The 27965-nt window shown below is 53.1% G+C and overlaps 9 protein-coding genes and 4 non-coding genes across 13 annotated transcripts; 7 read left to right on the forward strand and 6 right to left on the reverse strand.

Moving 5' to 3' along the window:
• Window positions 1-955: 955 nt before the first annotated feature.
• UMAG_12286 (uncharacterized protein) lies at window positions 956-4708 on the reverse strand (the record flags this gene model as incomplete). The annotated part of the gene is made up of 1 exon (XM_011393480.1): window positions 956-4708. One exon carries the CDS (start codon window positions 4706-4708, stop codon window positions 956-958), a length of 3753 nt encoding a protein of 1250 aa, XP_011391782.1.
• Window positions 4709-5231: 523 nt separating this feature from the next.
• Window positions 5232-7694, forward strand: UMAG_04869 (translation initiation factor eIF2B catalytic subunit epsilon; the record flags this gene model as incomplete). Its single annotated transcript, XM_011393406.1, has 1 exon — window positions 5232-7694. The coding sequence occupies one exon, from the start codon at window positions 5232-5234 to the stop codon at window positions 7692-7694; it is 2463 nt and encodes an 820-aa protein (XP_011391708.1).
• A 151-nt stretch (window positions 7695-7845) lies between these two features.
• On the reverse strand, window positions 7846-9525 carry UMAG_04870 (uncharacterized protein; the record flags this gene model as incomplete). The annotated part of the gene is made up of 1 exon (XM_011393407.1): window positions 7846-9525. The coding sequence occupies one exon, from the start codon at window positions 9523-9525 to the stop codon at window positions 7846-7848; it is 1680 nt and encodes a 559-aa protein (XP_011391709.1).
• Window positions 9526-10156: 631 nt separating this feature from the next.
• Window positions 10157-11407, forward strand: UMAG_04871 (putative phosphoglycerate kinase; the record flags this gene model as incomplete). Its single annotated transcript, XM_011393408.1, has 1 exon — window positions 10157-11407. The coding sequence occupies one exon, from the start codon at window positions 10157-10159 to the stop codon at window positions 11405-11407; it is 1251 nt and encodes a 416-aa protein (XP_011391710.1).
• Window positions 11408-11671: 264 nt separating this feature from the next.
• Window positions 11672-11774, forward strand: UMAG_16094. The gene is made up of 2 exons: window positions 11672-11709; window positions 11739-11774. It is a non-coding gene; the product is annotated as a tRNA-Val (tRNA).
• A 729-nt stretch (window positions 11775-12503) lies between these two features.
• Window positions 12504-14303, forward strand: UMAG_04872 (putative argininosuccinate synthase; the record flags this gene model as incomplete). The annotated part of the gene is made up of 2 exons (XM_011393409.1): window positions 12504-12552; window positions 13072-14303. 2 exons carry the CDS (start codon window positions 12504-12506, stop codon window positions 14301-14303), a joined length of 1281 nt encoding a protein of 426 aa, XP_011391711.1.
• A 324-nt stretch (window positions 14304-14627) lies between these two features.
• Window positions 14628-14723, reverse strand: UMAG_16095. The gene is made up of 2 exons: window positions 14688-14723; window positions 14628-14663 (listed from the first exon to the last, which is right to left on the reverse strand). It is a non-coding gene; the product is annotated as a tRNA-Arg (tRNA).
• Window positions 14724-14967: 244 nt separating this feature from the next.
• Window positions 14968-16339, forward strand: UMAG_04873 (putative homoisocitrate dehydrogenase; the record flags this gene model as incomplete). Its single annotated transcript, XM_011393410.1, has 3 exons — window positions 14968-15393; window positions 15538-16002; window positions 16097-16339. 3 exons carry the CDS (start codon window positions 14968-14970, stop codon window positions 16337-16339), a joined length of 1134 nt encoding a protein of 377 aa, XP_011391712.1.
• A 447-nt stretch (window positions 16340-16786) lies between these two features.
• On the forward strand, window positions 16787-16882 carry UMAG_16096. The gene is made up of 2 exons: window positions 16787-16822; window positions 16847-16882. It is a non-coding gene; the product is annotated as a tRNA-Arg (tRNA).
• A 553-nt stretch (window positions 16883-17435) lies between these two features.
• Window positions 17436-17538, reverse strand: UMAG_16097. The gene is made up of 2 exons: window positions 17501-17538; window positions 17436-17471 (listed from the first exon to the last, which is right to left on the reverse strand). It is a non-coding gene; the product is annotated as a tRNA-Val (tRNA).
• A 566-nt stretch (window positions 17539-18104) lies between these two features.
• On the reverse strand, window positions 18105-19772 carry UMAG_04875 (uncharacterized protein; the record flags this gene model as incomplete). Its single annotated transcript, XM_011393411.1, has 1 exon — window positions 18105-19772. The coding sequence occupies one exon, from the start codon at window positions 19770-19772 to the stop codon at window positions 18105-18107; it is 1668 nt and encodes a 555-aa protein (XP_011391713.1).
• A 1065-nt stretch (window positions 19773-20837) lies between these two features.
• UMAG_04876 (uncharacterized protein) lies at window positions 20838-21149 on the forward strand (the record flags this gene model as incomplete). The annotated part of the gene is made up of 1 exon (XM_011393412.1): window positions 20838-21149. The coding sequence occupies one exon, from the start codon at window positions 20838-20840 to the stop codon at window positions 21147-21149; it is 312 nt and encodes a 103-aa protein (XP_011391714.1).
• A 2225-nt stretch (window positions 21150-23374) lies between these two features.
• On the reverse strand, window positions 23375-23833 carry UMAG_04877 (uncharacterized protein; the record flags this gene model as incomplete). The annotated part of the gene is made up of 1 exon (XM_011393413.1): window positions 23375-23833. One exon carries the CDS (start codon window positions 23831-23833, stop codon window positions 23375-23377), a length of 459 nt encoding a protein of 152 aa, XP_011391715.1.
• Window positions 23834-27965: the final 4132 nt, after the last annotated feature.

Below are 27965 nucleotides of genomic sequence, written 5' to 3' on the forward strand. Positions count from 1 at the left end.
GGTGGACCTCAAATATCAGTAACAACAACTCAGCGTGTAACCAAGGATAGATGCCACTGTTCGCTCAACCGGATGCATATTGACCACGACAGACATCAGGACGAGCAGACGATTGCCGCTCGGCAGCGCTGGATTCAGGGGCTTGAGAGCCTCGAGCTACAGGGCTTCAGTCTAAACGACGCAGTCTTCTTCGACGAAGCAGGATTCAATCTGCATCTCACACGATCAGCTAGCCGTGCTTCAGTAGGAGAACGGGCGGTACAACGAGGTAGACCAGCCGATCGCAAGAAGAACATGTCTCTTATTGTTGCAGTTGGCCGAGAAGGCCTGATTGGAGCCCACACACATGTTGGCGGCTTCACATCGCAATTGCTCATCGACTTTCTCAAGAGCACGCTGATTCCAGAGCTGCGTTCCGGACCGCCGAGGATCTTTATCATGGATAATGTACGCAGTCGTCATGTTCCGGAAGTTGTGTCGACAATCCAGTCAGCAGGCCACGTGGTCTATTTCCTCCCGCCATATACGCCATGGTTCAACCTCTCCGAGCGCGTCTTTGCAAAGGTTCAACCGATCGTCAGCCGCGAGGATCTGCAAAATCACACCACTCTCGAAGCCGTCATCTACCACACGCTTTCTACATTGACTGCAGAGGACTGCCAGGGTTGGGTTAAGGAGACTCAGCGCTGGATCACTGTAGCAAAGCAAGGACACAAGCTTGGGGAGCATCGTGATGCACACGATGCTCTTGCTCATCACGGTCTTCTTCCAAACCAACAGGCAGCTGACGCGTTCAACGGGATGGCCACAGTCTTTCCTATCGAGCTGAAGGTGATGAGATATGATTGCTATGACTATATGTAATACAATATCGTGAAGATCAGCATCTGTGTGCTGTGAATCGTGAATGTGCGGCGATGACCAAGACAGATGATCTAGCCCGAGCATGGATTTATTATACAAATTGACTCTTGCGCATGAGGTTGCGGCGGATGCGGCGCTTTTCCGAGCCCAGCTGAACGGTGCTTGTGCCGCTGCTCATGGAGCCGAGGCTGTTGGTGGCTAAGTGTTTGCGTTTGTAATTCTGATTTGCTGAATGAGGCCATTCGAGGTAGGGAACTTGGTTCCTTGGCATTCCGGCAAGGAGCTGCTGCTGCTGCTGATCGTCGCCATTGGCAGTCGAATGTTGAGCTGCGGGCGGGACGTCGAGTCTGCTTTCGCGCGCCTCTTGGATGGCCTCGAAATTAAGCGACGCCCAGACGGGGAGCTCGAGCGCACCTTTTACCAATCCAATACTGGCGCCGGTGCTCGCTTCGATTCGGTGAAGAAACGCCGGGTCCAGCGGTGAGAGCAGATGCACGTGCCCTGCGTCTGCGTCGATGGACCGAACGATGCCCAGTCCAATGCAGCGCGTTGACGATTTCAACCCAGACGGTGCAATCTGTGCAGCGCGGTCAAAAGCCTGCTTCCACGGGCTTGCAACATCATGTTCCTTCTGCGCCTCGATGTTTCCATGTACATCTTGTGGTGCGTCCGCGTCCTGCGCTGCATCACACTCTCTGATAACAATGGCGACAATCGATGAGTTCAGAGCAAAGAGTTTCAGGCTATCCGGCACCGAGGATCCGAGAGCCATCACCCGGATTCCTGCTTTCAGGCCTTGGGCAACGTTAACCACCAGAGGACGTCGATGTACAAGCGGCTCGCTTAGGTCCCAGCTGCCTCGAACCTGAAGAGCATGGTCAGGCTCGGCGGGAGCAAGCTGGGTTGCGTAAAGGTAGCTCATCACGTTCAACAGCCGAGCTTCGGCCGGGGCCAACTTGGATCCGACTTCGGTGATGTAGCGAGGGGGTTCTGAGCCTCCATCTCCAAGGCTGTCATTTTCTTCGTTTGTCTCAGACGTGCCGTTGAGCTGCTTCCCACCGGTGTCAGAACGCTTGTCCCCGCCACCAAAGCTACCTTGCACAAACTCCAGCTGCGACACACTCTCCAGGGTGACTATCTCGGGTCCCGCGCCAAGAATGGCCCCCTCAACGTCCAGCCACGGGTGGCCACGAGTAGGAGGCGGTATTGGGTCTGGTGAGCCTCGCGGGATCACGTCAAAGATGTGAGTTGGTCGTAGAATGGGCACGATGCGCGCGGCAAGATCGGCACCCAGTCCCTTGATCCAGCCTTGCGTGTTGATGACGATCGGAACACGATGAGACCCGCCATTCTCGTTTGGCTCGCCTGGCTGGATTCGTGCCCGGAAGAAATCCATCAAGTCGTGCACAGCAGCAACATAGCTTTCTGGATCATCTCGGGGTGAAACATCTCCGATAAAGTGTGCTCGCACTGGTACGCGTGGCTGGCACCAACCAGGACCGAGCGAGATGACGCTGCGAACGCTGCGCACCCCATTGCTTTTTGGCACTGCAATCGACTCTTCGGTGTCAACCGTGTCTTGCGGCTGGGATTGGCTGATCGCCGTGACTGCATCAGCTTCCTCTCCTACAGGATCACTTTGAACATTGTCGCTGAGACTAAAGACGTGCAAAGCTACCATTCCCGGTGGACCGAAATCGCTCTGGCCGAGATCAAGCTCGAGGTATGCAACCTTTGCGCCAATGTTTTTGCCCATCGACAGCAGCCTCTCGAGAGCCATGCGGCTCAAGGTACTCTTGCCAACCTTTTTATTTCCGCGAATGAGAGCGACGACAGACTCCTCCTGGGGGTGCTGCGCAGCGGACAATGCAGCTGCTGAAAGATGGTGTAGAGAGGCTTGCCACTTGTGAGGAATGTAAGCGGCGCTGAGGCCCATTGTGGAAAACGTGCCATCCGCAAGGAGATTCTTTGGCTTTTGTGCAATCTCTTCGATGCTGGGCTCGAACAGCACTTTGATCCCAGCAAGATGGTGAACCTTGTTGCTAAGCTCTAGGCTTGGGGGTGCAGAGAATGGTGTGGCAAGGCCACCGATGGGGCAGACCTGGCCGAGCGCTGTGATGGGAGAAGCGAACGGCGTCACTTTGACGACTGTGTCAAATGCAGCATCCAAGAGTTCATCGACGTAGGTGTCACTGTTCTTATCCGCATTGCTGCTCAGAGAGTCAGCCGATGCCATGCCTTGACCCGGGTAGTGCGATGTCGAGACAGACTTGAGGACCGGAAGCGGATTACTGATGGGTGCAAAGATGTTGGCAGCTTTGAAGCCGTGTGTGGCAGGAGACAATACCGCACCTCCCACCTGAGCGCTCCCTTGGAGGATTTCGACATGGCCGATACCGAGAAAGACGAGTGTTTCTCCGTTACGCAGGCCGAAGTAAAGGGCTTCCCTGCCTCGCTTGCGCTTATTTTCCACGACTATCGTGTTCTTCAGCTTGCCGTCGAGGATAGGAGTAAAGTTGGAGTAGGGAATGGCATTCAAGAGCGCTGCCCGAGTGAGAGCAGGCGCACCGATTTGGAGATGACCGTCATCGACACTATCATCATCTTGTTCGTGTTGGTTGACGAGCGCGTGATTGGTTGTTACGTGCGTCCGACTCGTCTGGTGACCGTTGCCGTTAGGGTCCGCACGATGCCTGCTTCTATTTACTGAGCGCGTATTGGGCTTCTTGCCATTGTTACCAGCAGCTGTTGGGCCCTGTTGCTCTTCGTCCTCGGAGGAATCGTGTGATTCTAGGTCAGACTGCATATCTTTTGCCTTCTTGTCTACTTTCGGATCAACGTCTGGGACGCCATTTGCTTCTATGGACTGATCCTCGTCATCTTCCTCGTGGCCAAATGCGAGGAAACCCGTCACCTCGTCCTCAATTGGCATGGCAGATGAATCAATATGGCTCTCTCCGCGCAGATGAGACTTGTCGGCAAAGTAGCGCTTAGCACCTCGTGTGCGTACTTGCTGTTCGGTGGGCTTCCTCTGTACCAGTTGCTGGGCCTTATGCTGAGAGGTGCTCGACTCTTCTGAGTGCATTTCCTTTGACGCCAGCTTTGTGAGCGCGACATTCTTGGACGACATCTTGACTTCTGGAGTCGCATCCGTATGAGTGCGGTTTATGGGCATCTTCTTGGGATCGTTTACTGTTGGACGTGGGTGGGAGGGCTGCTTTGCGCGCTTCTTGGGCGGTGGTTGTTCTGATCCTGAGGCTTCTATGTCTGATCTCGCAGCCTCGCGACCGAACTCGGAGAGAATTTGCTGAATGTCGTGGTCTGAGTTCATATCATTTTCGATATCTTCTGCATCAGAGATTTGCCGATCTTTACCCCTGTTTCTACCAGCGGGGGTCGTCTGAGTCGAAGACTGTGTCCTACAGCTGCGGTCACTCAGAGTAGCCTTGGTCGCCTTGCTAGGAGTCGAATCAGGCGGCAGCTGAGCGCTGGATGAATTTGAGTTTCTCTTTGGTCTGGTAACGGCGATGGAAGTGGGGTCTGGCGCTGTAGATGACCTACGTGATCGTTTGAGAGTGGAAGATGAGGTTCTGGCGGAGGAGGACGAAGCCAAAGTGGAATCGGATGCAACAGGATGTGATGCAGTAGTCGGTACCTCGACAGTAGCATCAGCATTCTCTGATTGCCTGCGAGACAGGCGAGATGTTGGAGCAGCTTCGCCATTGCCCAAGGTGGAAGGATCCCCTTCGCTCCTGTTGGCCAGCGCCTCTTCACGAGCCTTGCGAGCTGCTAACGCGCTCATCGGTGCAGAAGCTGGCGTTCCAGCTTTTTTCCTAGGAGCCATATTGGATGCACCTCGTGCTCTTGAAGCGGGTCGAGCAATCGTGCAATGCAATGAGGGGCGAGTGATGGAGTAAAGAACGACCTGAAGGGCATCAGCTTGGCTATCGAGCAGAAGCAGCTGGCCTGTGCCTGCAAACGCTCGTGACTGAATTTGGCTCGAGGAGAGGCAGGCAGCGAGGGTCCAACACCTTTTTTTTTTTTTTTTTTTCTCCTTTTCAGTTTGCGTATTTCTTCCAAGAATTTCGTTTGGCCAAATTAATAATCAGTCAGCAGTCAGTTACGAGTGAGCAGTGAGAGTTGTGGAGAGACCAAAAGTGAGAGACCGAATCGTGAATCGCGAATCGCGAATCGCGAATCGGGAATTGTGAATCGTGAATCGTGAATCGTGAATTACGTGTGGATTTTCGTGTAAGTCGTGAGTATTCGTGATTGTAGTCGTGAGTGTTACTTGCCCCTCTTTTGCTTCCGCAGCTCGGATTGCAGGTTGTGGTACCACCACCATCAGTTCTTCCCAGCTCGTCACGATGCCACCTAAATCATCAGCGCCGAAAGGAGGCGCAAAATCTGGAGGCGCCTCTTCTAGGGCCAAATCTCAGCAGAGCAAGGAAGATGATCTACAACGTGAACCGTTGCAGGCTGTCGTACTCGCCGATGCCTTTCAAAAGCGTTTAGATCCCTTGACTGCCGACAGACCAGCATGTCTTTTACCGCTGTGCAACGTGCCATTGCTGGACTGGACACTCGAGAATCTTGCGCTGGCTGAAGTCGAGGAGATTTTCATCCTTGCCAGTCGCTACTCGGATCAGATCAAGAAGCACCTCACAACCTCCTCGGCAAGATACTCGCTGCCCAAGATCACCGTCATTGCCACTCCTGACGCTCAGTCGCTGGGCGACGTGATGCGAGAGCTCGACGGAAGGCAAATCATTCGCTCTGACTTTATCCTGATTCACGCTGACTCGGTCGCCAGCATGGATCTCGCTAGCATCGTCCACGCCCACAAGCGTCGAAGAAAGAAGGACAAGGATGCCATCATGACCATCTGCACCATGCCTGTTGGAAAACGCAGCAGGATACGCACTCCAGGCAGTCTTTCGCTATTTTTCATCGAGCCTCACACTTCGCAACTCGTCCACTATGCACCTGTTCCTGCAGCACCTAGACTCAGGAAAACCACTTTACCCCTCGAAATCTTTGACCACGATGCTGCCGCTACCACAAACAGCCTGTCGCACGGCGCTGAAGTCGATGTTCGAAACGATCTTGTTGATTGCGGTATCGATATCTGCTCCGTAGACGTCCCGCCGCTCTTCTCGGAAAACTTCGACTACCAAACACTTCGTCACGACTTTGTACTTGGAATTTTGACCTCTGACCTCCTCGACAGCAAGATTTTCGTCCATGTCGCACCCACTGGCCCACTCGCCTCGGCAGTACAGACCGCAGGCTCGTCCTTCCCGCAGACTGTCGGCACTTCGCTGTATGGTCGTGGCTACGCAGCACGTGTTAAGTCGCCCGCCGATTACGATGCCATCTCAAGAGACGTCATCGGTCAGTGGACCTACCCGCTCGGCCCTGCCGGCTATCTCCCTGGTGGTCAGCGATACAGCCCTCGCTCCGGTCTTCGATTCCTCGGAGACAATGTGGTGCTTAGCCGTACCTGCCAGCTCGGTACACACACACTCGTCGGTTCCCAGTCTGAGGTTGGCGATAGAACCTCCCTCCAACAATCTGTGCTTGGATCGTCCGTTAAGGTTGCAAGTCGCACTTCCATCTCTGGCTCATACATCTGGGCCAACACCATCGTCGGCTCTGACTGCACCATCGAACGCAGCATCATCGGTGCCAACGTCAAGATTCTCGATGGCGTCAAGATCAACAAGGGCTCCATCATCGCCGATGGCTGCGTTGTCGGCCCTAACGTCGAGCTTGCTGCCTTCAGCAGGATAGCCAACAAAAAGTTCCAATCCGAACTCGACTTTGTCAGCGATAGCGAGCAAGAAGACGATAACGACAATTCTCTGCGTGTCAGTGACGGGTCGGGAGGTAGATCTGGTAACAAAGATGCCTACTCGGAAGAGATTGGAGCACAAGGTGTTGGCTACCTATGGCCTGCATTGGGAGACAAGCCTATCAGGCGCGAGGAAGAGATGGACTCGGAAGCATCCGATGACGACGACGAAGATGAAGTTGATGAGATCGAACGTTCTCACAACCTGCGACTCATGCGACTCGGTGCTGACCTAAACGACATGCAGTTGTCCGATTCCCTCTCCGACGTATCCTCCATCGGTGTCGGAGCCGATTCCGATGAGGAGGAGGATGATGATGATGAGGAAAACCTCGTATCAGGTACCGACGCTACCTTGTCGGACTCGGATGACGACCTCCTTGGTGACTCTATGATGCTTGACGGTGGCGAGACCAACGTTGAAAAGCAAGCTGCAGTAAAGAGACTCAACGAATTCCGCTCCGAAGCTACCGCCTCGCTCGAACGAGCGTTTGAAGAAAACCACACGGTCGACGATGCCGCCATTGAACTCAAAACACTTCGAATGGCCTCGAACGTGCCTCTGAAAGAAGTGCGCAAAACCGTCATTGAATTCATCCTGCACAAATGCGATCCCGAACAGCCCAAACAGATGCTCAAGGTGCTTGACAAGTGGTGTCCCTTGATCTCGGTGGTTGCGGTTGACGATCAGATCGAAGCCCTTGCTACGGTCCAACATTTCTGCGCGAAGACTGAGGGTTACTTCAAGCTCTTCCTGCCACTGTTGAAGAAATTCTACAACGACGATGTGATCAGCGAGGAGAACATTGTCGGCTGGTGGAAGAGTCCTTTGAGTAGGGAGAGTAGCGAAGCCGTGGGTGGAGAGAAGAACGGGCAGCTGAGGAAAGCGGCTGAGGAGGTGATCAGGTACATTTTGGAGAGTCAGGAGAGCTCTGACGAAGAAGACGAGACGGAGGAGGAAGAGGATTCGGAGTAAGGTACCAGAACGGTAGAGTTGCAATCCAGACAGTCGCGAGGCTCTACGTTCCACCACCGTGCCCGCACGTACAATAGATTGGTCAACTGCGAGTAACTTAGCACAAACAGATTTGTGGGTCAAAGTGTGTATTACATAGTGGTTCAACAGTTCATCGACCACCAAGACCGCCGAATCCACTTCCTGCGCCTCCGTATCTCATTCTATCCGCCTCCGCTTTCTCCTCATCCCTCTTCCTCCTCCTCTCCTCCCGCTCCCTCACCTCCTCATCATATAGACTGATGTCGTTGAGCATGCAATCCACTTCAGGACTGACGATAAACTTGCGATGCAATTCGCCCAAATTTGTCGCTGTACTGTTGGTGGAATCCAATAACATCACCTGTTGCAAGAACGTACTTTGAGATCCACCCGTCACTTCCATTACCAAATCTTGGCCAAATCGTAGGAACACTCGCCCATCGCGATACACATTCAACTTGCCAATCAGGCCTTCGGCCTTGGAAGAGGTGGAAAGTTTTGACTTGTGCTTCTTGTCATCTGCTTCAGAGTCTGCGATGGACGAATCAGAGTCCGAGTCGATCTCGGAACTGCTGGCTGTTGCGGAGGGGTCGTCTTTTCCAGTAAGACCAGGTCCGCCGGTCGTACCTTCGGCAAAGGATACATTGCGACGTTTGGCCGATGCATCAGTCGTAGAGGTTGTTGCTTTGATGTCGGTCGCCTTGGATTTTTTGAGCGGCTTGAAGTGTGGAAACAGCTGCGGAAACTGAAACAGGTATAGTCGGTTCTCTGGATTAACATCGTCGTCATCGTGAAAGACGAAATCGTCGACGAGGTCGTCCATGAGCTCCTCGCCTTCGCTTTCGCTCAGATCGAGCGCGTCAGCGCTGTTGATTTTTGATGCATCTTCGGGTTGCGGTGTCACAGAAGCGCTCGAGATGACTGTTGAAGATGGCTCCAAACTGGCCATTATATCGTCTGGATCTTCCGATTTGACCCGGATTGCAGCACTCGGGTTAGCATCACGTTCTTCTTTGAGGATTCGGCCGTCTACCTTTTTCTGCCGAGCATCGGCAGCTTTCTGCTTGTCCTTCTTGCTCTCTTTTTCGGCGACGCGGGGAAGCGCTCGCGGTGCGAGCTCATCAAGAATATGCACTTCGTCCAAATCGACGATCTCTATATCACCGTCTTCTGGGTCCGAGTATTGCTCGGCATCCTTGAGCTTGTCCGGATTGCGATAGGATGCACGATCTGGATCCAATTTGGCAGGCGTATTGCTGCGGCTGGAATCTGCGCTGCCAGCTGGAGTGAGGCTAGAGCCTCCAGGCCCGAGGGGAACGATCTTCTTGCCTGTTGGACGGGCGGATGGACCTAGCGCAAACGGTCCTGAAGCGGTCATCTGTACTGGTTGGCGTGGCGGACGTGCCCCGCCTCGGCCGCGACCTCTACCACCACGAATGCCTGAGTGTGAAGACGGTGAAGAAGCGTTCGAAGATTCGATCGTGTTGGACGAGGGTGGTGCAGGTGATTCGGACGCTTTGCGACGCTGGGGCATGACGGGACGGAATTGCATGCGGGTTCCGGAACCCATTGTGGCCGGACCAGGTGCGCCAGGAGCAGAAGAAGCATAGGATGATCGTGAGGGGACCATAGATGCGCTTGATGAGACGAACGCTCCACGACCGGGGCCTCCTCGTAAGGGAGCTGCGCCGCGAAGAGAAGCGACGCCTGGAAGTGGGCGTGCAGGTCGAGTGAGTCGACCGGATGGAGCGCCATCGTTGGTTTGTCCTGTCGAAGACGAACCTGAGGTCTGTTGCGATGGATCCGACATGGTAACTTCCGAATAGTGTCCGCGAATGGTGATGGCGAGCTGGAAGTGGTAAAGGAATAATTCTGACTTCGACGAAGTGTTCCTCCCATTGAAGATTCACGATTCACGATTGTGCTGTATCTTGACCTCAGGGTGTTTCCGAAAAATTAACCAGGTCTTGGCTTGGTTCTTCTAGACCGAGTTCCGAGCCGATGTTGTCCCGATGCATCTGTCTCAATCGGGATACATCGGCGGGGCCCAACAAAACACCTCTTCCAAACATGCATGGTGAAAAAAAAGAGGAATTAATTAAAATGTAGTAGCCAGACAGTCAAGAGTTGTTCCAATCGATAAACGGCGCGAGAAGGCGATGGAAACGGAGACTAGTCAGTGCTCTTCCGTGCACCGTGTTGCTCCACTTGTCTACCTGTGTCTGCTTTTTCACGATCTCGCATCTTTCCGACCAGGGCACGGGGACTCGGGCTGCTACCCGCAGAAGACCAGTTGCAGGATCTGGGAGCAAATGAGTGCGTACTCTGACCATCAGTCTCGTCCGCGCACTGATCTTCTTGCACCTCTCCTTCCACGTCCATATTTAGCATTCGTCCCATATCCCGCCGACACCAACAGTAACTGGTACACGTCTACGAAAATGTCTCTTTCCAGCAAGCTTGGTATCACCGATGTCGACCTCAAGGACAAGAAGGTCCTGATCCGTGTCGACTTCAACGTCCCCATGGACGGCGACAAGATCACCAACAACCAGCGTATTGTCGCTGCCCTTCCCACTGTCAAGTACGCCATCGAGCAGAATGCCAAGGCTGTCGTGCTCATGTCGCACATGGGTCGTCCCGATGGAAAGCCTGTCCCCAAGTACTCGCTCAAGCCCGTCGCTGCCGAGGTATCCAAGCTGCTCAACAAGGATGTCGAATTCCTTGCTGACTGCGTCGGTGCTGAGACAGAGAAGGCTGTCGAGTCGGCTACCGGCGGCAAGATCTTCTTGCTCGAGAACCTCCGCTACCACGTTGAGGAAGAGGGCAAGGGCACCAATGAAGCCGGAGAGAAGGTCAAGGCTGACCCCAAGAAGGTCGAGGAGTTCCGTGCCAGTCTCACCAAGCTCGGTGACGTCTACATCAACGATGCCTTTGGCACAGCTCACCGCGCCCACTCATCGATGGTTGGTGTGCAGCTGCCCCAACGTGCTGCCGGTTTCCTTATGAAGAAGGAGCTCGAGTTCTTTGCCAAGGCGCTCGAGAGCCCTGAGCGCCCCTTCCTTGCTATCCTCGGTGGTGCCAAGGTGTCGGACAAGATCCAGCTCATCGACAACATGCTGGACAAGGTCAACTCGCTCATCATCTGCGGTGGTATGGCTTTCACCTTCAAAAAGACGCTCGACAATGTCAAGATTGGCACCTCGCTCTTTGACGAGGCCGGCTCGCACAAAGTCGCTGAGCTCGTTGAGAAGGCCAAGAAGAACAACGTCGAGCTCGTCTTCCCCGTCGACTACATCACCGCCGACAAGTTTGACAAGAACGCCAAGACCGGTTCGGCCACCGATGCCGACGGTATCCCCGATGAGTGGATGGGTCTCGATGCCGGTGAGGAGTCGCGCAAGAAGTTCCGCGAGACCATTCTTAAGGCCAAGACCATCCTGTGGAACGGCCCCGCCGGAGTCTTTGAGTTTGACAACTTTGCCGGTGGTTCCAAGGCCATGCTTGACGCCTGTCTCGAGGCTGAGAAGAACGGCTCTACTGTCATCGTTGGAGGTGGTGACACTGCCACGGTGGTTGCCAAGTACGGCGCTGAGGACGGCATCTCGCACTGCTCGACTGGTGGTGGCGCTTCGCTGGAGCTGCTCGAGGGCAAGACCTTGCCTGGTGTCAAGGAGCTTTCGGAGAAGTGACTCGATGCTGCCGTCCCCAAACTGTGAGCATGTCGCATTTTTTCTCCACAACCACGAATGCAGTTGGCCAAAACATGCCATTAAATAGCCTCCACGATTGAAGACCGAGCATGAGAGCCTGAACCATCGTATTTGTGGCTTTAGCACAAAACACCTAACTTATCTTGAAATAAACATGAAAGTGTGTGGAACCCGAAAGGCTGCGCGATTAAAAAACAATTTATGATATATAATATATGCAACAATCTCGTTCCCGTACATGAAGGTTTCTTGGCGCAGTTGGTTAGCGCGTCTCCTTAACAATTCTGATCCATCAGATCGTTAGGGCTTACGGAGGAGGTCGCCGGTTCGAACCCGGCAGAAATCATTTTTTTCGCCTACCAATTTCTGAGGCTTCAGCCATACGCCCATCGAGCTGTGGATTGTCATCCCTGTTTTGGCCTTCCCGAAACGGTGGCAGTGAAACGCGCAGTCTTTGATTCCTTTACGATCCTGATTCTTACCTCGCCAGTTGAGCAAATCGAGGTTCGTGGCCGTCTTGCACGATTTCGTGCTCAGCGTTGACCAAAACAGCCCAGGGAAACGGCTGAAAGTGTGGACGGAGGCATGCCAGTGCGAGTGTCTGTTTTCAGAAGAATTCGCTGAATTCGCTGAAATCAAATCGTGAAGTGATCAGCCAGCCCGAAAAAAAAACAATTGAAGTTAATTTGGTTATTTTAAGAATTTTGAAAAACAAGTCAAAAGCTGCCTCTAACTAGGGGATCACGGATAGTTAGTGAAAATGCCGTCGTCAGTTGAAATTTCGTCTGGTTAATTGAACGGGAACGGGAAACACACACAACGAGACCGAAACTTGAATCGGTTCCCACTCACGAATCTGGCCTGTGCAGAGTTGCGTAAGAATGGCAAGCAGCCAGCGTCAGCCTTATCAGTCGACTCTGTTGGACGCTTCCACTTTCTTCCAACACCACCATCAACTGCTACTCGTACACATTCTCACTCGGCCAGCTACCAGAGTCTTTGCCTAGCACATCTTCTCTCACGAGATTTCAAACTAACCCCTGCTACTAATCTCCCCGAAACCGTACTGCACAAGATGCCAGGACAGACCGGAAAGGTGCTGTTGGCCTACTCTGGTGGACTCGGTAAGTAGTCCGGGAACCACTCCGGAAGCGCTTTTCCACCACACAGCTGTCATCGTTCTGGCTTCCCCTTGTTGTGGGGTTCGTGGGCCATCTTGGACAGCTGTTCACTGTGCCTCCGCTGCAAAATGCTGTACTCTGCACAGTCTTGGACATCATCACTGATCAATGCTACCTTCTCGTTTGTTTGTACAATCTTCCGCATGGACCTGTCATGTCCGTCTCCGGCCCTCGGACCCATTGGATGACTCGATTTTTTTCCCTTCCAAACTTGAATTTTTTTTCTCTTCTTTTTTCGCCTCTTCTTTTTTGTTTTTGTTTTGTTTGCCTTGTGCGTCACATGTCGACTCTGCCAAACGTCTCCGCCCCGAAACCCTTTTGCGCTTGCCGATCACTGTACCCGCCGCCCATCCCGCCATTTGATGCCCACGCAAACATGTGTCATCGCCGTCATACCCACTATTCTGATCATCATGATCGTCTTACGTTGTTGACATCGCTACGGGACTTCTCCACCAATAGACACGTCCACCATCCTTGCATGGCTTATCGATGAGGGCTACGATGTCATCGCCTTCATGGCCGATGTTGGTCAGGAGGAGGACTTCGAGGCTGCTCGCTCCAAGGCGCTCAAATGCGGTGCCAAGGACTTCATCCTTGCCGATCTCAGGCGCGAATTTATCGAGGAGCTCATCTTCCCTGCCGTCCAGGCCAACGCCATCTACGAGGATGTCTACCTGCTCGGCACCTCGCTCGCTCGTCCTGTCATTGCCCGCGGCATGATCGAGGCTGCTGAAAAGACCGGCTGCCAGTTCGTCTCGCACGGCTGCACCGGTAAGGGCAACGACCAGGTCCGATTCGAGCTTGCCTTCTACGGTCTCAAGCCCGACATCAAGGTGATTGCTCCATGGCGTATCCCCGAGTTCTTCAACCGCTTTGCCGGCCGATCTGCTTTGCTCGAGTACGCCGAGTCCAAGGGTATCCCTGTTACCCAGACCAAGGCCAAGCCCTGGTCGACCGACGAGAACCTCTTCCACATCTCGTACGAGGCTGGTATTCTCGAAGACCCTAACACCACGCCTCCTGCTGACATGTGGAAGCTCACCAAGAGCCCCGAGTCGGCTCCCGACACTCCCGAGCGTATCGTGATCGAGTTCAAGCAGGGTCTTCCCTCCAAGGTCAAGGTGCTCTCCACGGGTAAGGAGCACACTGACCCCGTCGACGTCTTCCTCACGCTTAACGCTCTTGCCCGTGCCAACGGTATCGGCCGTATCGACATTGTCGAAAACCGTTTCATCGGTGTCAAGTCGCGTGGCTGCTACGAGTCGCCCGGTGCCACCATCCTGCGCGCCGCTCACTTGGACCTGGAGGGTCTCACGCTCGACCGCGAGGTTCGTCGTATCCGTGACCAGGTGATCACTCAGAAGTTCTCGGAACAGCTCTACTACGGTTTCTTCTTCTCGCCCGAATGCGAGTTTGTCCGTTCGTGCATTCCCCAATCGCAAAAGACGGTCAACGGTCAGGTCAAGGTGGCGCTGTACAAGGGTAACGTCATTATCGAGGGCCGAAGCTCCGAGGAATTGCTGTACGACGAGAAGTTCACCTCAATGGACGAGCAGGGTGGTTTCGATTCGGCGGCCACCAGCGGTTTCATCACCGTTCAGGCTATCCGTCTGCGCCGATATGGTCTCGGTCTCAGCGAGAAGGGTCAGGGTGGCTCGGATCGCGAGACCGCCTACGCTATCCGCAAGTGATTGCCCCGCTCATCAAAGCGTTCGGCAGACACCAACTTTTGTAGATAGATACCAACTCACTTAGCTGGCTCCGTCACATGCAGGCGCATTTGCATGCAATTTTGTTCTTTATCTCGTATGTCTCGTGTCCGCCCACTGTGTGCCCTGTGTGAGAACCCATTTTCTCCAGACTTGAGACATCAGCGATGAAAATGTGCGCGTCTATCTGATTTTGTTGCGTTTGATTCATATCGTAAAAAAGACCATCGGTGTTTGTTAGCGTTGGCGGAATTAGAAGAGAAGGAGTTAATCTCAGAAAACGAGGCAAATAAAACAAAAAAAGAATGACCAGCCTGGGGCTCGAACCCAGAATCTCCTGATTAACTCCAACCTCTAAGAGGATGATCGTAGTCAGACGCCTTACCATTGGGCCAACCGGCCAGTTGTGAATGGTGTCGCAGCATTGTATATATATACTGGTTTTATCTACGATGTCTGAGCAATCCCGAATAGCGCCGACGACCTAGCTTCGCAAAATTGGAAGAACACACACGACTACTTCGGGAAAATGCCGTGACTCACGCTTTCAATGCGCGGACCAAAGAAATACACCCAACGAAGGAGATGGGAACTACACCTCGTATACACGTACTATCACGCGATCCCTTCACAACCCTCTCCAAACATGACGTCTACAGCTGCCAAAATCCTCAAGAATGCCTCGTCCGGAGTGCTGCGTCTGGGCATGATGCCCGCCGACGGTATCGGGCGAGAAGTGCTTCCGTGTGCGCAGAGGATTTTGCAGAACACGCCTGGTGCTCCCAAGTTTGAATTCGTTCATCTCGACGCCGGATTCGAGCACTTCCAGAAAACTGGATCTGCACTACCAGAGGAGACGGTCAAGGCTCTCAAGAATGACTGTCACGGTGCCATGTTCGGATCCGTCTCCAGCCCGTCGCACAAGGTTGAGGGTTACAGCTCGCCCATCGTCAAGCTGAGGAAGGAGCTGGATCTGTATGCCAACATTCGACCCGTTGTTGGCGTCAGGGGTACCAAGGACGATGAAAAGTTCATTGACAGCGTCATCATTCGTGAAAACACGGAATGCTTGGTAAGTCTTGATTCGTATTTGCTCGGATGGGATGGGCACAAGCACATCGCTCCTACTCCCTGCAATTGGATGCTGACCTCCAACCTTTTCACGATGTGTTTCTGCCGTATTATCGCTTCTTGTCCTTTTATGACTTGGTAACAGTACATCAAATCGGAGACGAGCGAATCCGGTCCAGATGGACAAATCGCCCGCGCTATCCGACAGATCACCGAGAAAGCTTCTACTCGCATCGGCAAGAAGGCCTTCGAGGTGGCGCTTGCTCGCAAGGAGCTTCGCAAGACGACGCAGCCCTCGTACGTTCCCACTGTCACCATCTGCCACAAGTCCAATGTGCTCAGTGTTACCGACGGTCTCTTCCGCACCTCCGTGCGCGGTATCTACGAGCAGGACCAGAAGGCCAACGGCGGTGCTGGTCGATACGAGGAGGTCAAGCTCAACGAGCAACTCGTCGACTCGATGGTGTACCGTCTATTCCGCGAACCTGAGGTGTTTGACGTGGTTGTGGCACCTAACTTGTACGGCGACATTGTGTCGGACGCTGCTGCTGCCCTCGTGGGCTCGTTGGGTCTCGTGCCCTCAGTGAACGCTGGTGACAGCTTTTTCATGGTAAGTTCCCGATCCCTCATAGACACTTTTGCTTCAATCTTTCCGGTGACAAAATCGACTGACATCCTTGACTTTTGGCTTCGGGCTTTGACAGGGCGAACCCGTTCACGGTTCAGCACCGGACATTGCCGGTCAGGGCAAAGCCAACCCGATCGCTTCGATCCGCTCGGCCGCGCTCATGCTCGAGTACATGGGTTACACCGAACCCGCCCTCAAGATCTACACTGCAGTCGACCAGGTCATCCGCGAGGGCAAGTACCTCACTCCCGACCTTGGTGGCTCGGCTACCACCACCCAGTGCGAAGAAGCTATCCTCAAGAAGATCCAGGAAGCCTAATTCGAGCACAACTCCCGCCCCTACCTCGTCCGATACATACGTCGTGTCTTTCCTCTTAGCTTGATGAACAGTCCACACACCCCAAAATTCGTCCAGTATTTGATATCTTCGATATGGTAAATCAACCAAAATCCGCTTTGCAGCGTTGATGATGAGCGTGCACGTGTGAAAACGAGTGCCAAAATCAATCTTGCAAGCTCACGATTTCCGTCCGCAACGTTGATGGGATCCCAGTTCAGTCTTCACCAAATAGCCGAAGCTTTGGGTCCTCTCTCGTTAGTGATCGAATGCCCCTCGCCCTTCAACCACAGCCTAGGGATCGCGCAAGCAAGAGCATCACATAAAAGCAGGGCTTAGGATAACTTACCATAAGCATGCGGTCGTCACTACAGCTACAGTCCAAAACGTGGTTATATTTGCAATGTTCAGCTAGCCAAATATGAAGCTGGCCGGTTGGCCCAATGGTAAGGCGTCTGACTACGATCAGCCTCTTAGAGGTTGGAGTTAATCAGGAGATTCTGGGTTCGAGCCCCAGGCTGGTCATTCTTTTTTTATTTTATTTGCCGGTGATTTTTTTTTTGTCTTTTTTGCTGTGCGTCCTTTTCTTGGTTCATTAATGACCCATGTTTACATACAGCGAAATGAACAACAATGAGGTGAATTCACAACTTGAACCTTCGTGCCCAAGTTGGGGAGACTGTTGTGTTTCTTGCACTTGCAGGTTGTGCAAGGCAAGTTGACTAGGAAGATGCTACACAGAGCCAGATGTTTCCACCTCAGTAGCAAGATTGATGAACATATGTCAGGTGGCAATCAGAAACGTGAAGGAGACAGTCTCGTGTCTGTGCGTGACATTCCAATTCTGCAAACATCTGAGCTTGATCCTGCATTTGTTTCGTCCACGTTGAACTCATGTTTTATGCGAAGACAACTCTCCCATCACAGCCCAACACTCAATCAGTCACTTTCCATACAACAAGCGTGTTACGACGCATTTGAACGTAAGATTCAAACCCATGCCCATGACCCCTCAATATCTAAGAAGCAAAAGAAGATATAAAGCTCAGAACATCTCGCAACGTCTCGCTGCAAAAAATGATTTCTGCCGGGTTCGAACCGGCGACCTCCTCCGTAAGCCCTAACGATCTGATGGATCAGAATTGTTAAGGAGACGCGCTAACCAACTGCGCCAAGAAACCACTTTTTATCGCTTGACGAAAGCATTGTCAATATATATAGCCAATATATAGCCAACCCTCATCACATATTGCCTTTGAGTTACCGAGAGGCATCTACCATTCATATTAATCAACCAACTCACCTTAAACCCCAACACTGACAGACGCCACACAGGAAAGGGAAGAAAGGCAATGCATTCGGGACAAGAAGGGGTATGCGGGGATAGAGGAAACGCGTACATGTATCAAAGAAAACCAGAGACGTGTTGATGCTCGAAAGTGTCAATAGCAATGCGAGGGGAAGGGTGATCGATGCGAAGAAACGAATGCGAGGGCAGCACACAGAGTGAGGAAGAGGCCGTCCGATGGTGGTAGTGCGAGTATATGTACGACAGCGAGGAACGAGCGAACACGAGTATCAAGTCACTACGTGTATATGCCAACCTAGCAATGATACCATGGTGCCAAAGGACAAGCATCGTTGGGCGCAGGGGACGGACTGATCGAAAAGCAATAGACAGGGGCTCAGATGCGGACGACCTGCAGGCATGTATATCCGAAGGAGTCAAATGTGACCGTGAAGAAGCTCAGCTGGCTGCGCTGTTGCCAAAGTACGGTCCAAATGGTTGCTGCTGCTGCTGCCTTTTTAACGCGTGAAAATTACCCAAGCCTTGATCGGGTCCTCCAAGCAAAGGCGACAACATAGGTGCCAGGGAGTAGCTGCCAGCGACAGGGAGTTGCTGAGCATTGTACGGTGCGGAGGCGGGAAGATTAGCACTCCCAGGCCTCGAGATCGCTTTAGGTTCCACCTTGCTATCGAGTCCTTCGCCAGTGAGAAGGCCCGCATTGCCACTCAAAGCAGACTTGGCGTGCGGATCGTTAGGCGATGAGACAGATGTAGCTTCTGGTGAGTTAAATGCGTTCACGAGGCCACCGGCTAGCTGCGGCCGTTGCTGCTGTTGGAAAGCGTCCTCGCCGCCCATGCCGAAGTTGGGGTATGGCTGAGTCTGCTGTTGCGAGCCATACGACGTAATAAGTCCGGCCTGTGACGGCAACTGCGTACCATGCGATGATTGCGTCCGCTCTTCGTTGGTTCCCCCACGGTTTGCGGCATAGTCTGCATTGAGGCCAGGATTCGAGCCGTCGGCCAGCGTTGACGGCCAAGACGTATCCATCCGACCCGGGAAGCTGCGCGAACTGCTAGCTTCACCCTGGAATCCTTGAGGCTGCTGCTGACCCTGGTAGTGCAGATCATCGCGGAAGTTGGTGAAGTCTCGCGATGGAGAATCGTCGTAAGGCGCTCGGTTGGAGCTGCCACTTTTGGTGTTTTCAAGCTTGGATAAAGTTGCGGCGCGCTTGCGATTATCGCTCGGCTTTTTGTTGCCGATTCCGCAGCCCTTGACCAAGACATGACGTTTGAGGGCGTCTTTGCGGCTGAACGCCTTGTCGCAGAAGCCACAAGGAAATGGCTTGACCGCTAAGTGGATGCGAGCGTGGCGCTTAAGGTCATGGTTGCGACTAAAGATGGCATCACACGCCGAACACTTAAACTGCTTGGGAGGAGGCAGAGAAGATCTAGCTTTGAACCTGTTTTTGTCCGCTGTTGATGTGAGCGTAAGCCGTGCGTTTGGAGCAGGCATACCGGCGAAGGCGTCGAGCGAGGTGGGACCTAATGGCCACAGTGTCTCAGTCGTGTGCTCGTACGCGCCGCCCATGGATGGTGCAGATCCGCCACCCATCACCTTGGAATACGGATCGCTTCCCGAGGCAAAAGCGGAATCGCCGTACGCCCCATTGGCACTGCCGACGTAAGGCGCCGGGGAGTGCATCGGCGGCTGGGCCCGTTGGCCCATTGGAGCCATGAAGGATGCTGTGGGATACTCGGCATAGTCTGCTGAGGAATGTGCTGCCATTCCCCAGGGGGCTTGAGCTGGTTGGCTATAAACAACGGGGTTGCGAAGCGCAGATGACGAGCCATCGTACGTGTAGTTGGCTGTGTGGCCCTGTTGGCGTGTTAGTTCAGGCTGCGAGAAGCTGTTGGCGAATCCACCCGAGTCCCTAGTCCTGTCGATGGCATTGCCTTGCTGGGGCTGATGCTGGATGCGGGGAACCGGCCACACGGGCTCGGCTGGGTTTTCCATCTTTGGCCTCCGATCGTAGCCAAACGAGTTGGAGGAGGGTGGCGGCGCCATTCCGAGATGATGCTGACCGAAGCCGTACTGGCCGACTCCGTCGTGACGATGTGCAACAGCCATTGACTGTTCCTGCTTCAGAGGCAGGAGAGGCGATCGCTGAGGGCGGCGCTGGGACGAACGCAGAATGTTGATGGCCGTGCGCGCTGGGCTTAGGCTGAAAGTCGAACCAGGTCGAATACGGAAGTCCTCAGCGGAAGACTAAAAGTGTCGTATTGGAAGCCTGAAAGATGTCCCGGAAAAATGTAGAAGAAACCGATATGCTGACGAAAAGCGATGGAAGATTGGCGGACAGAGGCAGCATATAATCACTTCTACGTCGGCGACCAAGACGCGGTAGCTTCGACTCTCTCAGTAGGCAATGGACCGAGACGACACCGAGAAGGAGCTTGGGAAAGAACCTCTCTGCACGGGGTTGTCAGGTCGCAGGCGGCAAAGATATGAAGTGATTCCTACCAGAAGGGCACAGCGGACGGTTGTCGAGCGAGGTACCCGACGGAAACTGAGCCTGGAAACGTTTGAAGAACGCAGAAGCAAACAGGTCAGCAGGCTGGTGGGCGATAGCGACGGGTATCGAATTCCGTAGGCTTTAAAGACGACTATGAAGTCGCTGACGATCCTGTGTGGCCGTTCCAGCCGCAGATGGCGCTCGGGAGGTTTGTTGAGATGGGCGGGTGGGGACCGAGTTGACCGATCGGGCAACAAGAAAGGTCAGAGAGGATACGATGCAGGTTGAGGGAAAGAGAAAATTGAAACGAGAGCCTTGCGTGGCCAAATGAATTGTCTCTATCCGATACAATGCGCGACACTGTTCCAAGGTGTGGCAATGTCGGAAGTTGCGTCTAGGCGGCGGTAGTGTGACCAGCGCTGCGAGAGCTTGCTGTGGCAAATTAAATCGAATCAGGCATCAATAGTGGGCATCAAAGGAGAGCAGACGCATCGGAGGCAGGGGATTGAACGTCATGAGTGGCGCAGGTATGGCATAAGCGATGTGAGGGACAATTGAGGAGGTGATGACGATGATGAGGAGGAAGAGGAGGAGGTGGAGAAGATGGTGGTGGTGGCGGGCCGATAAGCAGGCGCATCGAGAGTCATCGTAAAGGGCAGGAGAAGGAAGAGGGAACAAGGATGAATCGCGTCAGTGGGGGCTGCTGCTGCACGAACAGAGCTATTGGAGCGCACAAGACGAGCAGAGACAATGAGAACGAGAAAAGTATGCAGACCCAGAGTCGGCCAAAGATGCCGGAACTCGGATCAAGCATGCAAAGTGGACGCAGTGAAGCCAACCAAGGATTGCGAGGCTCGCCTCGGGTTGACGATAAGCTCGGTGCTCGCAACGCATGTGCATACAAGCAAAGCGGGCTCGATGCTTGCGGCATGGGCGACACTTTGCATGTGCAACATGCCACGAGGATCAAGAGCGCCGGCAAATTCCAATAAGGTTGGATTGCATTTGGTTGGTGTTGGTGGAATGGCATGACACTTGGCTTCATCTTTGAGCAAGCGCGTCGGCGTCTAGGTACGGCCGACATACGGCGGCCGAGTTGCGATTCCCGACCGAGTCTGAGCCTGAGAAAAAAAAGCGGAAGCGGTGCTGTACCGAAATGTTGCAACGTGCTCGTCTCGTTATGAGCTATGTCGGTGATGACTGGGTGGGAGCCAATACGACCGACAAGACGCTAACGTTGAGAGATGGCTAGGATGGAAAAAGGGAACAAAGTCGCGCGTCAAGCGTGGGATACTTACAACTCGCGAGAATAAGATAGGAGATGCGCAGGTATTGCGGAGGTGTCTATGTGTGGACCGTCAAGCCACCAACTACCAAGAAGCCCACGTGCCCTTGCTTGCTGAGACGCAAGTAAGACAGCGGTGTCGAGCAAAGCAGGCTGTCAGACTGGACGCGAAAGCGATCCAGACAGCAAACGTCGTTAGAAAAGTGACGACAATCTGTGGTCGCAGCAAAAAAAGGGGGTTAGACAGTTTGCAAAAACTGGCTTGCGAGGAGGAGTGCGAGACGATCCAAGCTGAGATTCTGCTGTTGCACTTCGAACGGCACTATGAACCGATAAAATTGGGACGGTGAGATGAGATCCGAGGTTGAGATGGTGGACACGCAGCCGATACAGAATGTAGCGAGAAGGCGGCGCTGGCGACCAAGAGCTGAGTGTAGTGTATCGAGTCGGCTGAGCCGTCAGAGATGGAGGTGGTGGTGAAGGAAGGAGGTGATGGTGTAGAGGTGTCAACTCTGTAGTTTCAAGGGTCATTCGGTTCATACACGCCGACTGTGATTGCAGCGAATCCGCAGAGAGCACCCGATGTTGAGGAGAGAAGGAGAGAGAGAGAGAGAGAGAGAGAGAGAGGGAGCTCCGTCTCAGAGCAGAGGACGAAGAGGTAAGCAAAGAGACAAAGAAAGATGCAATGGGCAAACGCAGCCACCGAAGAGCACACGGCACCGCGGAACCAGGGATATGGACGCTACAGAAGCCAAAGGTGGTCGTCGTCAATCGGAGCTACCGAGCGGCGAATTGGGAGCGGAACGGAACAACCGTGAGTAACCCAATCCGCCAGAGCACAGAAGCTCAGCCGAACCCACACGTCCTGCGTACTGTTCACCAGCGCTCTGCATTCGGCCCATCCGACAGCCACCCTGTCCTGCCCTGTGCGAAAAAAGGCGGAGGGCCAGCAAGCAGATGGAAAATCGATGCTAGTTAGCCAAAAGGTCGCTTCCATGGATGAGACACGCTGCTGAGTCGGCAATCAAACCATATCTGCACACCTGTCTGAGCGGGCAAACTGGCACATGCCCAGAAATTAGACAACACACCCAGCGAACCTTGGAAGGAACAAGTCACGAGTAGTCAGCCTAGCCAAAAAAATTCTAAATACTGTAAGGTTAACAACCCTTGTTCCGCTTGATCACTTTCCCCCCTCTTTTCGAATCAAAACAAAGGGGGGGGGGGCAAAAGTCAAGACCTGTGAGAGCAAGTGCTGAGCAGGCTCGCATCGGAATCAACCCACCGCTCTCTGAAAAGCAAAGCCAGACTAACTCGTTGACTTCTCCGACGGGCGGGCATTTGCAGTCGAGCTTGGAAGGTTGAGTTTGAATTGAGCCTTTCCTTGCTTCGGACGCCGGGAGGAGCGGGGGCCAGAGACACACAACGGATTTCCAGACTAAGAATTCGGAAATCGTCAAGCGACAGACGGATCTCAGCTGAACTTGACCCAGAACAGCAAACCAAAACTGCAGAAGCGATGGGTTGAGTGGTGAATGTGCATGCGCTTGCATATGCCGGGGGCGTAGAAGAGGCAATAAGGGGGTTCAGGCGAGTCTGACAGCAACGACGTTAGCTCGGACAAGTCGGACCTCAAGTATCCGAAGTGCGCCAGCCAGGATAAAAACCGAGAAAACACCTGGCATCTGATCTGACACGTTTAGGTTTAGGTAGAAAGCGTGAACAAGAGTGAGGCGCGAGGCGGCGAACTTAAGCAGCTTAAGCGAACACCGTGGTGCAACAAAAAAGACGAGAGAATTTAATAATAGTAAAAAAAAACCAACCAAAACAAGTGGATCTGTCTCAACAGTATCGAAATTCACGGTTGCAAGGTATTATTAAAAAAATATTTTAATAGTTTGAATCGACACAAGCACGAATGCCCTCCCCTTCCTACTTGGTAAGATTGCACCTGTCTGTGCCAACGAATAAGAGGATAGATAGCTCGTTGCTTTTAATCGTTGCAAGCGAGAGCGACAAAGTATGATAAGCTGCCACCACTGCTTCGACGAGGTCTCGAAGTTGTTCTGGCGAGCGCAGCTGAAACCAGAGAGACAGTCGTGAGTGGGCCAGGAAAGTTTCGACATGATATGCGACTTGTGATTCGCTGGTCGTCGCTGTTTGCAGGTGCCCGTGCTTGTGCTGACAGCGTTGGAATGTACATGGCTCCGATTCATCCAGCTGCTCATACCTTGATCTAAGTACAGTATACTTGAAAGCGCCGAGCGAACACATCCAGCCAAGTGGCGTTTCCGGTCCATCGACGTTCTCACTTTTGAAACCTGCTTGCTGGCGCACCAATAGGGAGTCGACATCGCCAGGAAGTAGTCGTAGATCTACGCCAAATGGCATGCAGAGACGGCTGGTGCTGCTTGATCACATATGCGACAAGTCGTGGGCATCAACGAGCCTGTCGACGTGCATCGGTTGTTAGCCATCCCAAATTTCATCTTGAGAATGCAGGAGGCTTCGTCCAAGCAGATCGCAGGTAGAACTGGTGGAGAAAGGTTGCCTCCTGAGCCTGGCATGCAGCAGCAGCGCTCGCGTGCCATAGCAAAGCATGCACGTGCGTGGACACGATCTTAACTTTGTCGTCAACCTTTCTCGGTGGCTCTAAAAGGATTCTCATTAATATTATAAATCAATGAGTGGAGCTTGCAGAAAAAGCGTGTGGCTCCAACATTTTTGGACCTTGAACGTGGAATTTGCTTACGACCTCTAAAATCAGCGGGTGCGGGCGCGGGCTAGAATCCTGTTGTGCCTCTTGGTTTCATTTTGACTTGCTGACAGCACTCACGACGGCAAAGGTAACGTTCGAATCTTCTTACACGTTATACTACTCGTGACTGGTTTTTTCTTCCTCCCGTCGTCCCTCTTTCTCCCTCCTCTTGCTGCTCTTCTTGAAACGTTATGCGGAATTTTCACCCCCAGAATTCGTGTTTCGTAATTCATGTTTGTCTCCGTTTGGAAAGTGCCAATCAAGTGGATTGCGATCAGCTGAACATTCTTGTCCGGTCTTGGCAACTTGAATGGTGAACCATGCTACTGGCACCCAGCTCTTGGTCACGCTGCATTTCTCGACTCCGCCGCATCGTTCTCGGCACTTTGCGTCTGTCCCGTCGCTCTCTTCTCCCTGGCGCGCGCGCAACGAGATGACGGAATTTCACATTTACAATGCTCGGCACTCTCGACTGTGGGATTGTGAGTGATTGCGACTTGTGTTGGTCGTTTCCAACATGACCTTCGGGATCTGAAACTGCGAAACTCGGAATTGGAAGCTTTTCTAGTAGATGAACGGAATGCCAACGTTGTAATCTGACCTCTCCCGCGTTTAGTTGGATCATAGAACTAGTACGTTTGGAATTCATTTGAGGCTTGCGCATCGTAGTCTGGCCCATGTTATGAGCGCCACCTGGAATGCGAACCAATTGGCATGGACGCGACGCGCGCGCAGACGCTTAGAAGCTTACGCTCACGTCCTTATTGAATGTCTGAACGAACGGGGAGCAAAGCGCCAGCCAGCACATGTCTCGTTTGGGAGCTGCGTGATTGGTGAAGTGGCTCGTAGTTCCCTGCTCGACAACGGGGCTATGCGGACAGATTCGCTCCCCTGCAGCTGTCGATCACGACAGCGGATCCGAGCGTAACTGCTGTGAATCGGCCAACGAAACACGTTTTCCCACGCGGTTGAAAAGCCTTGCTTGAGATTATCTCGCTGATTTCGTGTTGCTTTGCGAGAGCAAGCAAGCGAGACATTCGTGATTGAGCTAGACCGAGCCTGCGCGTCGTTTGAGAGACTGTGACCCCAGTTTGCAAAGCAGAACCTGGTCGACCCATTTTCCGTATCTTGGCGTTTTTAGCCAGAGATCTCAGATCCACGATTGGCACGTCAAAATCTCAAGCTGGTGCATGTGCGGAGAAGAGGCTTACACTCTCTTGCGCGCACAGATGCGACCTCTACGCAGACGACAAGGCGTGTGTTGCCCCATTTTGCAAGCAATTGATCTTCCATCACTCACCAGGCTTCGCAAGTCTGGCTGCAGGTTCGGCTTGTCTTGCACAGGCAAGAGGCGTGAACGACGAAACTTCCCGGAGCGGAAGAGACATCGTTCATATTGTGTCGTGATCGTGCAGCTCGTTGCGACTCGGATAGGCTAGGGCGACTCGGAAAACGTGAGACACAAATGATACACAACACATAATCCTGGCAGACTCACATCCCATCCTCTCACGCGCGCTTATCAAAACATCCGCGGGATTACGTCTGGGTCAGGGAATTGGCCTGCGTTGCTCAAGGAAATTTCGAAAGGCTAGAACGTATTGAATCTCTAAGACAAGCCACGCCAATATCGACCAGACATTCGCGAATCCCGGTCCGCCTGTCGATACATTGCTTTCACTTTGTTCCAGGAACACCTTGCAAGAAATTGGAACCGCGGATGCGCCAAGGGACTGAACAGCATAAAAAGGGGGAGAAAACCTAGGGCGAAACTCACGACTGGAAAAACTCGCTCATTTGTCTCGCCCAAGATTTGATTGCGGCATGGCCTGCAAGCAGAAACGGAACGGAAGCAGATGGACATCTGTGTTTGAACTGCAGCCAAGATTTAGTTCACCCCCTCCGTTGCCGAGCGTGCATCCGAATTTGAATTTTCGTCCAAGGACACACAACTCGTGACTGTGTTGCTACGTTTCTTGCCCTTGCGCTAAATCAAACAAATTGGGGTCGAACCTAAGCATGGCATGGGGAAAAGAAGGGTTGAGAAAAAGCGAGACGTGGCAGAGCTGAGCTTACTCATGGAGAACTTGGACAGGTTTGAGGCCCCTCTCACTCACCACTGTGAGACATGCATATCTGTTGCAGCGGCATGCGCTAAAGGCAAGGCACGAGGGTGTGTGGACAAGGGGGAAGAAGCGCACCGTAATTCGGCAACGGTGCTGAGCAAATGTGCGTGGCGACATTGCCATGTGCTGGCCAACCTACGCGAGGCAGCTGTTGCGCAACATGTTTCAACAAGAACGGCACAACATCAGCAGACGCTTCTGAGCCAGCCGCAAACTCGCAAACTCTTACCGCTACAATCGCGATCAGCTGCCCTGTTTCCGACACGATTTGGCTTGGCCGTGAAAGAGGCTCGATCTTGTGCCTTGCTGTAATGTGAGCATCCAAACTACTTTTGGTTCGAGCATACTTTAGAAAGCATTTCCCGGCCTTAGACCTTCTGACTCGCAGTCGCTTGAACTTGCTCTTTTCCAGTCGTAAATCGTGTCGCTTAGGGGTACCTCCGAAGTGCAAACATCAATCAAGAATACAGAGCCTTGGATGAAGTAGCCGGACTCGTCGCGAGTTGGGCAAGGGAAGGCAGCTCTCTGACTAGAAAAGACAAGCTCCTGTTTGCTGAGCAGGCGAGTGATCACAAAGGGAGAGAAGTCGTCTCACCTTGAGCGGTATCTAGATGGTCTGGTTCAAGCCATCACAAAGTTTGTGTCGACGAAGCCCGGAGTCTGCAGCGAAAGGCGGAGATAGAAATCTAGCAGCAAAGATGCGTGTCTTGTTGCTACCATTCCCTCCCACCTTACTTTTCGCTCGTGCCGATCAGCTACGCGGCACAACACAGCACCCGGATACGTATATCGTGCTGCACGCACCAACCAGAGACATTTGAAGCGTATCCGAGCCCAGATGCAGGATCGGAGTGTCGTGCTGATTCATCATCTGCCTCTTTTCTGTTCGTCACGTTGAGGGAGAATCGAGCCTCAGTTTCTGAGCGCTGAAAGCACGCTCCGCTCCGAAGAACGTCTGTTGTTGGCACGGACGTCGCAGATCGGATAACTCAGGAGACACACTCACAACAGTTGTCTAACGAGAAAAGTCACAAATTGACTTTCACCGCTTGCTAGACAGACTTAACAGCTGCTCACCATCCTCTTCTCGGCGACGTTCTACGGATGCCAACACACAATAACATGGACCTCGACGAAATTCGAATGCCCGGCTAATCTTTTGCATTCGGGCCAGCAATGCGATGAATGCATGGAAGAGGAAAACACGGCGATGAGGCAAGTTCGAGTTTAGCCACACTTTCTACAAAGCAGATGGATCTGCCAGTCAGGCAACGGAACAACTCCCAAAGCACCGAAACGATACGAGGATCCTGCGTTTTTTTCACTGCAACAACATGGCATGGCGAAGCGGACGAGTGGCCGAAGCGGCAAGAATCGAAATTTCTTCAATTTCGACCTAGCCTCTGCCTCAATCTCAAATCAGCGTTTTTCGCTTGTCTGGTCACTGTATGAGTCAGAGTCGGCGTGGACGGCTTTCGCTGGATCGAATGATGACCGATTCGAGAGCTCAGTGAATTAACGCAAGACAAAGGCGCACTGTTCCAGACTTCACAAATCACGTGTCCCGGTGGTCGGTTGATGACTGCTCTAACTCCGCGGACTATGGTAGCTTTGTCATTGAAAGCGTCCACACTTCAGC

The sequence above is a fragment of the Mycosarcoma maydis genome, chromosome 17 (genome assembly GCF_000328475.2).
Source record: "Mycosarcoma maydis chromosome 17, whole genome shotgun sequence".
Lineage (NCBI taxonomy): Eukaryota > Fungi > Basidiomycota > Ustilaginomycetes > Ustilaginales > Mycosarcoma > Mycosarcoma maydis.